At 44.9% G+C, this 14,935-nt stretch overlaps 1 protein-coding gene across 1 annotated transcript in view; it reads left to right on the top strand.

The window, feature by feature from the left end:
• Window positions 1–14,298, top strand: part of prkceb (protein kinase C, epsilon b) — an 80,048-nt gene extending 65,750 nt beyond the window's left edge. The window contains exons 12-15 of the mRNA XM_076975647.1: window positions 2,724–2,862; window positions 3,409–3,597; window positions 7,849–7,995; window positions 9,828–14,298. Coding sequence (XP_076831762.1) covers window positions 2,724–2,862; window positions 3,409–3,597; window positions 7,849–7,995; window positions 9,828–9,974 — 622 coding nt within the window. The 3' untranslated portion in view covers window positions 9,975–14,298. The remainder of the gene's footprint in view (window positions 1–2,723; window positions 2,863–3,408; window positions 3,598–7,848; window positions 7,996–9,827) is intronic.
• The last annotated feature ends 637 nt before the right edge of the window (window positions 14,299–14,935 follow it).

Raw genomic sequence — 14,935 nt, 5'->3', positions numbered from 1 at the left:
TGTTCTTACTCTACTGATCTACCTCTACTGCTCTACCTCTACTACTCTACCCCTACTGCTCCCCATCTCTTTGGATCCTGTAAAAGATATCTGGATCTTTTGTGGTATTGTGTGTCATTGATGTGGAGATGGGTCAGTGGGTGTACTGGCACACACCCACGTGTTGTTGCACTGTTGTTTTCAGGATAAGAGCCCATGTTTCCATAACAATATTCTTATGGGAAGAGTTTTTTCTTTCTTTTAAAATTTTTTTTAAACAAGGTGTTTTACTCTGGGAACCCCAGAAGACATCAAACGGTGAAGGTAATGTTCGTTAAAAAAAAAAAAAAAAACTTATTAAGAGTTTTTCTTGTGCCAGTTGATATATGCAGGATGGATGGATGAGTGGATGTTATTCCCTTTTCTGCATTTATTCTGATTTGCAGTACCATGCAGTACCAAGTCCTACACCAAATTCCTTTGACAGCAACATCCAAGATCCAGATATTCCTTACACCTTTCAAGTACCCACCGAAACACTGAGATGTGGGCACAACATGATGGATGTTTGTTAATATTGTTATATAGTCAGCTTTATTGACTACACCAACCACACCCACACTATTTTGATCCTAAAACACATTTTGATCCTCCTGATTAACTCTACATGGTGGAAAATATTCAGATGGGGGTGTGTTATATGTTCCCTCTCTCCTCTATCTCTCCTGCTCTATCTATCCCCTCTCCACCCCCCCCTCCTGTTTCTCCACCTGCCCTTCTAGATTTCATTCTCTCTCAGTTGCTGGAAACTGGATTTCTTAATTTTCTTTCTAGCTCAGTACTAATACATTTTTTCGATTAATGTACATCTATTAATTTTATTTAACCTTCACAACACCTTTAATTTTGACAGTTAATCTTGTTGCATAACACAAAAGGAAATATGGTGAGAGGGAAACATTCCCAGTTTACTGTGGTAGAATGATATCAAAATCAGCTAGCAACACAGGACAGAGGAAGTGAAGGCTCTTCTCTGTAAAACAATTGCTTAAGCGACGTGACTAGAAGGATCTAGAGGGGGGAGAGAGATAGAGAGAGAAAAAGAGAGAGAAAGATAGATAGAAAGGGTTTGTGTAAGAGAGATTGTGATATTGGGACTTCATGGAACACCCTGTATGGCCATAGATGTAAACCATAAGGGCTGAATTCAACCCAGAGCAGTGGGTCACGTCTGCTAACGTCCCCCCCCTCCTGCTTGGCGTTCACGTCTACTTATGGACGCACGTGCTCCATTTATCCCAGGTGTGTGCGTTTGGCGTTCGCCTCCTCATTCACGCTCGGACTCTCCCCAGTGTTCTGCACACAGAAGGTGTACAGAAGGTTCAGGCACGGCTCTGAACATCATGTACCTTTTTTTGGAAGATCTAAAATAGAGCAGTTGCATAAGGGGCCCTCCATCACACACGCACACCCACACAAGTCCTCTGTTCAGTAGGTCTGCTTGGTGAAAACACCTGAATGACATACTGAGATGTTGACATTCTTCATGCAATCAACCATCAAGCTCCAACCCAGCTAGTTTCATCCCTCCCTTCACCAGCTTTCATCAGACACACCTTATCGCCACTGCCTTTCTCTCCCTCTCTCCCTCCCTCCCTCCCTCTCTCCCTCATGCACTCTTACTCCTTTCACACTGGTTCTTTCAAGAACAACACACACACTCACACACAGACTGCACGGTGTTCCATTCCCTCTATCTAAGTCTGGAATTGTGTTTAAGAGAGTGTTTATGTTTTACACTTGAAGTCCTCTCTGGCACTTACGTGTTCGACAAAGAATGATTAAGAACAACTCAGAATAACTCACATTGGTTCAGAATAACACAGAATGATTCAGAATAACTCAGAATGCTTCAGAATAACTCAGAATGCTTCAGAATGATTCAGAATAACTCAGAATGGTTCAGAATAACTCAGAAGGGTTCAGAATGATTCAGAATAACTCAGAATGGTTCAGAATAACTCAGAATGGTTCAGAATAACTCAGAAGGGTTCAGAATGGTTCAGAATAACTCAGAATGGTTCAGAATGATTCAGAATAAACAAGTGCATCTCTTACATTGGCCTCTTTCTTCTGAGCAATTACATATTGTAAATAAACTGAACTATTTTATCATTCCAATAGGTTTTTCAGTTTTTGCACACAGAGATACACATATATTGTTGTAAATGGATATTATACAGTATACAGTCTAAGTGCCAGTGTACACACTGGACAATTTTGCATATAAATTTTGCATGTAAAGAAAATACACATCCATAATGTTATATTTATGCATACGTGTATGATTGAAAGAGTACTTTGTCTGGTAGAGGTTATTAAATTTTTTTATTCTGAGAAAATCAATGTTAAGTAGAATCTAGGCAGTATCTTCATTGAGGTGTACTATGTAAAAATATTTACACCTAGATTAATGTTGCTTCACAATATTATATAGTGTTGATTGAAATCAAAAGTGATTTATGACAGCGAAGAAACGTAGCCGGTCTGTTTCGTCCTGCCGTGGGGTGTAGAAGTGTAGAATTCTTCACTAAATTTATGCCGCCAACGTACGCAGCCCCGCCCCATGACCCACTCTGCTGCACCTTGACCTTTGCCCCCGGTCCTGACCCTGCATTCTTCCTCTCGCATGCACCTGGTGCTTCGTCGTGTGACGGCTGCCCCCCCCCGTTTCCTCCACGCAGGGACCTGAAGCTAGATAACATTTTGCTGGACGCAGAGGGCCACTGCAAGCTGGCCGACTTCGGCATGTGCAAAGAGGGCATCTTGGGTGGCGTGACCACCACCACCTTCTGCGGGACGCCCGACTACATCGCCCCCGAGGTGAGGCACCTCACCCTGCTGGGAGTTTATTGTGCAGCCTGCTGGTTATGTAATGCGTACAGGCACTTAGCGCGCCAGTTAAAATGATGTCTTTGGGCCGCACCACTGAAGAAGTCGTGCAAGTTGCGGCCTGTGTGGTGAAAGACTGCAGGGTTACGTAGTTCACAGCATGTTGACTGATATCTCTGGTGAGGCCAATACAGTTGGGCGACAGTAACAAAGACCTTTAATGCTGATTTTCATTCTTTTAAGTCCCACAGTATCTGTAAACAGCAAGTTCTAAACAAGCGTGTTTAATTCAGCTCAGAGTTGTGCACTGAAGCAACATCTGATTTTTTCTTGCAAGCTTTGAGTATTCTGATGAGTCAGAGATCAGAGACACGGGAGTGAAGTAATGAAACGATTTGGGGTAATCAAGGCTAGAAATTGTAAGCAGAACATTAATCACAGTAATCACAACTGGCCTTTGTTGTCACGATATGAGGCCCCAGGCGCAGTTTGGTCCTGATTTGTGCCGGGTTTGGTTTTCCTCCCTGTTCTCTGCAGATCCTACAGGAGCTGGAGTATGGCCCGTCCGTGGACTGGTGGGCCCTGGGTGTGCTCATGTATGAGATGATGGCGGGTCAGCCCCCGTTTGAGGCTGACAACGAAGACGACCTGTTTGAGTCAATCCTCCACGACGATGTGCTCTACCCGGTGTGGCTAAGCAAAGAGGCCGTGAGCATCCTGAAAGCGGTGAGCATCCTCTCTCTCTCTCTCTCTCTCTCTCTCTCTCTCTCTCTCTCTACTCCTCTTTCTCTCTCTCTCTCTACTCCTCCCTTGCTCTCTCTACTCCTCTCTCTCTCTCTAACCCTTCACTCTCTCTACTCTCTCTCTCTTTCTACTCTTCTCTCTCTACTCCTATCTCTCTCTAGTCCTCTCTCTTCTCCTCTCTCTCTACTCCTCCCTCTCTCTCTCTCTACTCCTCTCTCTCTCTAACCCTTCACTCTCTCTACTCCTCCCTCTCTCTCTCTACTCCTCTCTCTCTCTCTAACCCTTCACTCTCTCTCTTCTCCTCTCTCTCTACTTCTCTCTCTACTCCTTGAAATGCCTCTTTTCCTCATTTTCCTTTGTTTTTACCATTTGTTTCTGTCCCTCTTCTTTTTCTCTCTGTCCATCTCTCTCTCTCTCTCGCTCTAGCGGTGATTACTAAAGAGGGATGTTGGGCAGGAGCAAACGACCACAGTGAGAGTAAGACAGAGAAAATGGGTGAGACATAAGGAGAAGAGAGACAGGGCGAGTGAGAGAGATAGGAGAGAGAGACAGGAGAGAGAGATAGGAGAGAGAGACAGGCAAGTGAGAGAAGGAGAGAGCTGAGTGAAATAACGCTTCTTGTGGGAAAAGAATGGAGCATGTCCTCTTGAGGCCTGGCTTGTGTGACCTCAGAGATCTGATTTCGGGGAAGACGGACCAACATTGTGTCCCCTTTATAGTACCAACCAGTGTGTGTGTTTGTGTGTGTGTGTGTGTGTGTGTGTGTGTGTGTGTGTGTGTGTGTGTGTGTGTGTGTGTTTGTGTGTATTTGTGAGTGCGGATTAAAAAATTTGTTTAGTTTATGTGTGACCTTCATCTTTAAACTCATCACTCATATTAATAATTTATGGTATCCACAAATGCATGTGTGTGTGTGTTTGTGTGTGTGTGTGTGTATGTATGTGTGTGTGTGTGTGTGTGTGTGTGTGTGTGTGTGTGTGTGTGTGTGTGTGTGTGTGTGTGTGTGTGTGTGTGTGTGTAGTACTTTTTCCATCACATATTCCAGATTTACTTTGGCTGTTCCTTGAGCGTGTGTGGGAACGGCGGTGTGTTTTTGTTGGACCGCGCCGTGTCGCACTGAGATCTGTCTCACTGCAATCTGTCTCACTGCAATCTGTCTCACTGCAATGTGTCTTGCTGGCACGTCAGTCACATGAAGCCCACATGCTCCAGGCCGTCCTTTACCGGGACGAGATACTACATCACCTCCACATCACCTCCACATCACCTCTACATCACCTCTACATCACCTCCACATCACCTCTACATCACCTCTACATCACCTCCACATCACCTCTACATTACCTCTACATCACCTCCACATCACCTCCACATCACCTCTACATCACCTCCATATCACCTCCACATCACCACCACATCACCTCTACATCACCTCCACATCACCTCCACATCACCTCTACATTACCTCTACATCACCTCTACATCACCTCCACATCACCTCTACATCACCTCCACATCACCTCCACATCACCGCTACATCACCTCTACATCACCGCTACATCACCTCCACATCACCTCTACATCACCTCCACATCACCTCCACATCACCTCTACATTACCTCTACATCACCTCCACATCACCTCCACATCACCTCTACATCACCTCTACATCACCTCCACATCACCTCCACATCACCTCCACATCACCGCTACATCACCTCTGCATCACCTCCACATCACCTCTACATCACCTCCACATCACCTCCACATCACCTCTACATCACCTCCACATCACCTCCACATCACCACCACATCACCTCTACATCACCTCCACATCACCTCTACATCACCTCTACATCACCTCTACATCACCTCCATATCACCTCCACATCACCTCTACATCACCTCCACATCACCGCTACATCACCTCCACATCACCCCCACATCACCTCTACATCACCTCCACATCACCGCTACATCACCTCCACATCACCTCTACATCACCTCCACATCACCTCCACATCACCACCACATCACCTCCACATCACCTCCACATCACCACCACATCACCTCTACATCACCTCTACATCACATCCACATCACCTCCACATCACCTCCACATCTCCTCCACATCACCTCCACATCACCTCCACATCACCTCTACATCACCTCCACATCACCTCCACATCACCTCTACATCACCGCTACATCACCTCCACATCACCTCCACATCACCTCTACATCACCTCCACATCACCTCTACATCACCTCCATATCACCTCCACATCACCTCCACATCACCTCCACATCACCTCTACATCACCTCTACATCACCTCCACATCATCTCTACATCATCTCTACATCACCTCCACATCACCTCCACATCACCTCTACATCACCTCTACATCACCTCCACATCACCTCTACATCACCTCCACATCACCTCCACATCACCTCCATATCACCTCCACATCACCTCTACATCACCTCAACATCACCTCCACATCACCGCTACATCACCTCTACATCACCTCCACATCACCTCCACATCTCCTCCACATCACTTCTACATCACCTCCACATCACCTCTACATCACCTCCACATCACCTCTACATCACCTCCACATCACCTCCACATCACCTCTACATCACCTCTACATCACCGCTACATCACCTCCACATCACCTCCACATCACCTCTACATCACCTCCACATCACCTCCACATCACCTCCACATCACCGCTACATCACCTCTACATCACCTCTACATCACCTCTGCATCACCTCAACATCACCTCTGCATCACCTCTACATCACCTCTACATCACCTCCACATCACCGCTACATCACCTCTACATCACCTCCACATCACCTCTACATCACCTCCACATCACCTCCACATCACCTCCACATCACCTCAACATCACATCCACATCACCTCTACATCACCTCTACATCACCGCTACATCACCTCTACATCACTTCAACATCACCTCTACATCACCTCCACATCACCTCAACATCACCTCTACATCACCTCAACATCACATCCACATCACCTCCACATCACCGCTACATCACCTCTACATCACTTCAGCATCACCTCTACATCACCTCCACATCACCTCAACATCACCTCAACATCACCTCCACATCACCTCTACATCACCTCCACATCACCTCCACATCACCTCTACATCACCTCTACATCACCTCTACATCACCTCTACATCACATCCACATCACCTCTACATCACCTCTACATCACATCCACATCACCTCTACATCACCTCCACATCACCTCAACATCACCTCAACATCACATCCACATCGCATCCACATCACCTCTACAACACCTCTACATCACCTCTACATCACCTCCACATCACCTCCACATCACCTCAACATCACATCCACATCACCTCTACATCACCTCCACATCACCTCCACATCACCTCTACATCACCTCTACATCACCGCTACATCACCTCCACATCACCTCCACATCACCTCTACATCACCTCCACATCACCTCCACATCACCGCTACATCACCTCTACATCACCTCTACATCACCTCTGCATCACCTCAACATCACCTCTGCATCACCTCTACATCACCTCAACATCACATCCACATCACCTCCACATCACCGCTACATCACCTCTACATCACTTCAGCATCACCTCTACATCACCTCCACATCACCTCAACATCACCTCAACATCACCTCCACATCACCTCTACATCACCTCCACATCACCTCCACATCACCTCTACATCACCTCTACATCACCTCTACATCACATCCACATCACCTCTACATCACCTCTACATCACATCCACATCACCTCTACATCACCTCCACATCACCTCAACATCACCTCAACATCACATCCACATCACATCCACATCACCTCTACAACACCTCTACATCACCTCTACATCACCTCCACATCACCTCCACATCACCTCAACATCACATCCACATCACATCCACATCACCTCTACATCACCTCTACATCACCTCCACATCACCTCTACATCACCTCTACATCACCTCTACATCACCTCCACATCACCTCTACATCACCTCTACATCACATCCACATCACCACCACATCACCTCTACATCACCTCCACATCACCTCTACATCACCTCTAAAGCAGCGTGCGGACAGCTCTCGTGTGCCTTCTCTAACCTTTCCTCCTGTCTGCCTCCTCCATCCCAGTTCATGACGAAGAGTCCCAGTAAGCGTCTGGGCTGCGTGGCGGCCCACGGCCAGGAGGAAGCCATTAAAGTTCACCCGTTCTTTAACGAGATTGACTGGGCACTGCTGGAGCAGAGAAAAGTCAAGCCACCCTTCAGACCACGCATTGTGAGTACCGCGTGCTTCAGCTTGTGTTTTTAATTCAGCTTTTGGTTACTGAGGACAGAATTAGGTTTAAGTGTAGGCATAGTGGGTTGGGGGGGGGTCTGCTACATGTTTTTGTTGTGCTGAATGTCGCCGCTCTTCTTCCAATCTAACACTCGTCATTCTCAGGCTGACCCCATGGCTCAAGTCCTTATGGGTACTGATGCAACCCATTGTGCCCTTTGCAGTGGAGGGTCTGTGCCACAGCGCTCCTGGTGGCTGGGAGGGGTTGCAGCTTTTTCAGCAGCACCCGTGTGGCTCCTCCCGCCCCTCCTGGAGCCTTGTCCCTGGGCTGGACTCCCACACCTGCTCGTGCGCCCCCTCGGTGCCCCCCCACCATGGTGGAAAGCCAGAGTGGGGGGGAGACAGGGAGAGACACAGTAGAGACAAAGTAGAGGCAGATAACCCAGTCTTCAGGAAAACATGACCACGCGTGTAAACCTGGGTCATGATCACGCGTGTAAACCTGGGTCATGATCACGTGTGTAAACCTGGGTCATCATCACACGTGTAAACCTGGGTCATGATCACGTGTGTAAACCTGGGTCATGATCACGTGTGTAAACCTGGGTCATGATCATGCGTGTAAACCTGGGTCATGATCACGTGTGTAAACCTGGGTCATCATCACGTGTGTAAACCTGGGTCATCATCACGTGTGTAAACCTGGGTCATGATCACGTGTGTAAACCTGGGTCATGATCATGTGTGTAAACCTGGGTCATCATCACGTGTGTAAACCTGGGTCATGATCACGTGTGTAAACCTGGGTCATCATCACGTGTGTAAACCTGGGTCATGATCACGTGTGTAAACCTGGGTCATGATCACGTGTGTAAACCTGGGTCATCATCACACATGTAAATCTGGGTCATGATCACTGGTGTAAACCTGGGTCATGATCACGTGTGTAAACCTGGGTCATGATCACGCGTGTAAACCTGGGTCATCATCACACGTGTAAACCTGGGTCATGATCACGTGTGTAAACCTGGGTCATCATCAAACGTGTAAACCTGGGTCATGATCACGCGTGTAAACCTGGGTCATGATCACGCGTGTAAACCTGGCTCATGATCACGTGTGTAAACCTGGGTCATGATCACGCGTGTAAACCTGGGTCATGATCAGGCGTGTAAACCTGGCTCATGATCACGTGGGTAAACCTGGGTCATGATCACGCGTGTAAACCTGGCTCATGATCACGTGTGTAAACCTGGGCTGTAAATTAGGGGGCAGTTAGGGGCCATTAGCAGTTTTAGTACATCCATTTCGAGCTGTGTGTGCACTGACATCTGAATCAAACAGACTCACTTCAGCTACACTGTCCCACATTGTTACGTCCACAAAAGTTCAGAAAAAATGTTTGTGAAAAAGAACAAAACACTTAAAAAAAGAAAAGCTTCAGGCTACATGTGTCTTTTTGTTAAAAGTAGAGACAAAAATACAACAATACCAAAGTGAATTTGCAGCATTCTCAGTTTCTAGTAACAGCTCTATGCCACCAATGCCAGAGAATCTGTCCTTCGATTAGCTTAAAACTTTATTCTAAATGTTTATAGACTCTAGCACTTTATAGAGTCTAGAACTTCTATGATACTTTCTCCTGAATGTTGTAAAACCAACACATCCAACTAAAGCTTGAATGTAAGCAAGTTTTGTTTTGCCTATGCTATGCCAGTTCTTTGTCTTTACAATACTCTGCTTGTAAGCCTTTGGTCATGATCTCTAATCTAAAGCACAAACACAGTAGAGAGAACAAATGCTCATCTTCTCGTCTTTGTCTCTACACACAGAAAACCAAGCGAGACGTCAATAACTTTGACCAGGACTTCACCCGTGAGGAGCCCGCGCTCACGCCCGTAGATGATGCCATCATCAAACAGATCAACCAGGATGAGTTTAAGGGCTTCTCCTACTTTGGTGAAGAGACTCTGTCCTAGGACTACAACTCCCATCTCCTGCACGCAACTTTGACTCTTCTATAGACCTGTGCCATTTCACCTTTAAGAACTGAATGGAGACCATTTGTAGTATGAGTCCACGTGTAGAACTGCAAGCTCCTCACGCAGTTAATCTGATGGTTTTCTTTATCTTATTTATTTGTTGTTGTAAGAATGGAGTGGTAAGGGTTTTAGTATATATAGCAAGACAATACATTTATTTACTTGCAATTTCACACACACACACACACACACACACACACACACACACACACACACACACACACACACACACACAGTGGTGGAAAAAATATACCCGGGCAGAAACCCTGGTGGTGTGAGAGAGAATCTACTTGAAAAAAGTCAGTGCTCATCCAATAAATTACTTGAATAATAATTATAGTAATAGCTTTATTTATTATTATTACTCAAGTGGATTACTGAATAAGCACTTCATATTATGGAATTTCATTAGAAACTACTCAAGTAAGCATCTATTATATTTTTATTGATCATCATGTGCTTCTCTATATTTTTGTCCAGACATGAGTGTAGATTACCTATGTTTGAGTCGGCATTATCTTAAAGCTGCACTATGTAAGTTTGGAAAATCTCTGGTGGAAATATGAAATTGCATGAATCGTGTGCAAGACCATTTTGTAGCGTAGACTGTGTTGCGCATGAATGATTAATCTGACGATCGCGAGCGTTTTCACGTTGACAACTCGGTGATGGAAGCTTCCTCCGAGGACTCACGTAATTTATCTACTGTTCTATTCTCATCCTTAACAGTATAACATTGGATTTGCATTTGAGATGCAGATATATGTGAAATTGAACACTGCCACATTCGAGGTTGAACTACATTGGACTTTAGTTATAAGATTAGCTGGAGAATGTGAACTGTTCTGTAGAAAGCTACACCAAAGCAATAGTTATTTTCTGTTTTGAAACTAGTGTTTTTGACATCCTTAAGAAACATCAGGTTAATTTAGTAAGAAAGCCATCACCATGTATTATCTACATATATGTGTCTTCTGGCTTAAGAGGTTAACTTAAAAATGTACTTTATGTATGACACTGTTTACACAACAATATGAAACAAGACAAACTCTAAAGCAAAAAAGCAACAGCACAGTTATAAGAGTAACATAATTTAATGTTATCCTTATAACTGCTGTTGCGTTAGCTGTATAGCTAACATTAACTGGCGATTTCCATAATTTTAGCTGATTTTTTAAATCTTGTGTCTTTTTTTGCTTTAGAGTTCGTCTTGTTTCGTGTAAATTCCACAACTAGAATAACTTAAAGAATAAAAGCTGGCTATGTTCGATAACTACGGTAGCTTGCAAGCCGCCAACATTATGTACCTGTTCGACAGTATGAAATCCACTCAGCATCAGACCCGAAACCCTTCAGCTCACAGAGCTGTTGCCATCAAGCCAGTGTTAAATCTGGTCTTAGCTACAGCTCTTTGTTTTAGCTTGCTAGCTTTCTTCATTTTCTAGATTACTTTGACACACTCACACGCTGTGAGCCACGCCCAACTAACGTTGCTCAGGTAATCACCGCTTCAAGCCCAGACCTTCTTTTTGAGCTTGTTTGTGTGATGTGAATAGGTTAAGATGTCTGATGTTCTTCCAAAACACTACTGCCAATCCGACCCCAGTGTATTATTTTAGCCCGTAATTTTTTCTGTTCAACTTGCCATGACTTTCAGTTTTAGCAAACAAGCCCTACATAGTGCAGCTTTAAATATTTCATCCACACTGGGGCCGAATTTAAATACTTATATTTCAAAATAAATACATATACAAAAAATTTAAATTATAAATCGTTTTAAAAAGAAGTCTTGACAGTAAAACTGCATACACTCTGTTGCTTTCCATCACTACGCACACATTCAGCACCGTAAGGAGTCCTGGTCCATAGAGGACCTGGGGGATTCAGGTGCGTATTTCACCCACCCAAACAGGCCTCTCATCTGCCTCTCTGTATCCTGCCCACTGGGCTACAGTAACACTACCCATAATGGAGCCCCTATCCCCATGGAATTTGAAAACCAAATATTGGAAACCGGTCCGTAACTATAAGGTCCAGGAATTCGAAAGAGAGCCGCTCGAGTTTGATTCTGTCAGAATAGATGGATCCGTCTGCAGGGTCAGGTCTGATGGGCCCATCTGCAGGGTCAGGTCTGATGGACCCGTCTGCAGTGTCAGGTCTGATGGGCCCGTCTGCAGGGTCAGTCCTGATGGACCCGTCTGCAGGGTCAGTCCTGATGGACCCGTCTGCAGTGTCAGGTCTGATGGACCCGTCTGCAGTGTCAGGTCTGATGGACCTGTCTGCAGTGTCAGGTCTGATGGGCCCGTCTGCAGGTTCAGGTTTGATGAACCCGTCTGCAGGGTAAAATTATTTAGCAAAGTATTAGTGATATTGTGTGTGTGTGTGTGTGTGTGTGTATGTGTGTGTGTGTGTGTGTGTGTGTGTGTGTGTGTGTGTGTGTGTGTGTGTGTGTGTGTGTGTGTGTGTGTGTGTGTGTGTGAAAGAGGGAGAGGTTTATGATTCATGAAAACCTGTTACATTTATTTTTATTATTATTACTGGATTGTCTTATTGCTCATCTGCTGAAACTGTAGACCATGGGCAATAGCAGTACCTGATCATGACGACCTCCATGTACACATCTTGTTTATTAGCCTGTGAACTCTTTTGGAAATAGAGGTCTCATCTGTTGCATGTTCATGCAGACAACAATATTTTGTGTTGTCAGATCATGAGGAATAACGTCAGTGTCCATGTGCAATATGATGTTTCTCGTTTGCTTTGTTTTGACTTCTTTGCCAATGTCCCCAGTTTTGCTCTCTCTTGAGGGTCTCCCTCTGGTCCTGTTGAGGGTCTCCCTCTGGTCCTGGTGAGGGTCTCCCTCTGGTCCTGGTGAGGGTCTCCCTATGGTCCTGTTGAGGGTCTCCCTCTGGTCCTGGTGAGGGTCTCCCTCTGGTCCTGTTGAGGGTCTCCCTCTGGTCCTGTTGAGGGTCTTCCTCTGGTCCTGTTGAGGGTCTCCCTCTGGTCCTGTTGAGGGTCTCCCTCTGGTCCTGGTGAGGGTCTCCCTCTGGTCCTGGTGAGGGTCTCCCTCTGGTCCTGGTGAGGGTCTCCCTATGATCCTCAGTCATCTCTCTCTTTCGCACAATTGATGATTCAGGGATGAATCCCAGAACTTTTTTTTCACACTAAAAAAATATTAAGCCATACCTTATCTCACTGCTGTCTTGTGTGTGTCACACATGTGCACAAATAATTTTGTGTAGTTTACTGTATGCTTTTATCAGATTTTGTTTCATGTTTTTGAGAATTAACTCCCTGCTGTTCATGCAAAAGATGATGTAAACACAATCCGAAATTCAAAAGAGCCAGACAAGACTGACAAAGCAAAGGAAACGGATCTCCTCACATCCAGACCACAGACTGAACAGGCAGGGAAACGTATTTACAGTGCTGGTTACTTTATAGACAGATATCCATGGATGGTTGTTTTGTTTGAGCCCCTGACCACAACGTCACCAGAGCATCACATCAAGATCTACGGAAGTGTCACCCATAACTATCATGGCGTTTCACCACGTAATGAATCTCCTGAGCCTCTAGCACACGCTCACTCTGCAGGGTGTCAGCTTGTGTGTGTGTGTGTGTGTGTGTGTGTGTGTGTGTGTGTGTGTGTGTGTGTGTGTGTGTGTGTTGAGCTGCTTTCTCTGCATCCCTGTAGATAATGTTGAGGCCTCAGGTGTGTTCCTACTGGGCAGTACCAGAACCAGAACCCAAGAACCAGAACCTCACCACTTGCTTGCTAGATCTTCCACTCTGCTTAGGATGTTACATGTAATTTTTAGATTTTTTAAGAGTTTTTTTTTTATTGTTTTCATTGATAGACTCTACATTGGAATCATATCTGGGCTGTTGTAAACATTGATACATTCAAGCAAAATAAACCTATACATGTCTGCAGAAGTTGCTCTTAGGAAAATGCAATCTATCTGTGTTCAGCTAAGTATTATGTATGTACATACGGAGGTACAGTACAAATTAATGTAAGTTATATGTATTATATCACTGTAAGTATCATATACATGTGTATGTAAGTATTTTACATTCATTGTTTTGTGTTGTGAAACTTTGTACAGTGTGTTGGTTTGATTCTTTCACTCACCGTTCATGTCATGTCATTGTAAGCGTTTTACTGTGTGCCAAACGTACTGTATTCAAAGACGTGAATGTGGGTCGTTTGTTTTGGAGCCTATTAAATAAGATGGTGTCAAAGCAGCAGTTTTGCTCCAGTTGTAAAGTGTGTTCTGTGTAAGGACAGCTAGCCTTAACGCGACCGACAGACATGAGTGGGGGGGTGGGGTCACGAATTAATAGCGTCTTCTCTTTTCTGACAGAAAGTCTGACAGAAAAATAACAAATACTTCTATAAAATATTTATTATAGATTTGTTTAACAAATAACAAAATAGCTCGCCAAAAACCCAGAGAAGAAGAATTAATGAAACACTCCTCCAATGTCCTTAGGTCACAGACCAAAACGCCACAGTGTGAATAATCGACCTTGTGGAGTGTGACCCTTTAACAGAGGTGGCGTGTGTCCTGGGGCAGGGGACATGTCACTGGCCTCATTTTGTGGCCCCTGAGTTAAATAATATGAATTACTCTGTGGAATGTCAGCGCAATCTCACTTGAAGGAGAAAAACCGAATGAAGACTGAAGGCTTCACATTTCACTGTGAATCAGATAAAAAGAAGGTGTTGAAATTGTGCTCAGAATACGAGGATTAAAAAGTCACTTCGCATTGTCTGCGCACTTGTTCTGTGATTTGAACTTCAGCCTGAACTTGAAATATATAAGATCATAATTTTCCTCATAGCTGCAGGAACCGTGCAGGGACGTACTGGTAGTACTAACTGGGTTTAA

This window comes from Brachyhypopomus gauderio, chromosome 15 (assembly GCF_052324685.1).
Source record: "Brachyhypopomus gauderio isolate BG-103 chromosome 15, BGAUD_0.2, whole genome shotgun sequence".
NCBI lineage: Eukaryota > Metazoa > Chordata > Actinopteri > Gymnotiformes > Hypopomidae > Brachyhypopomus > Brachyhypopomus gauderio.
Note: the sequence above shows the minus strand (reverse complement) of the source record. Positions and strands in the feature narration are given on the sequence as shown.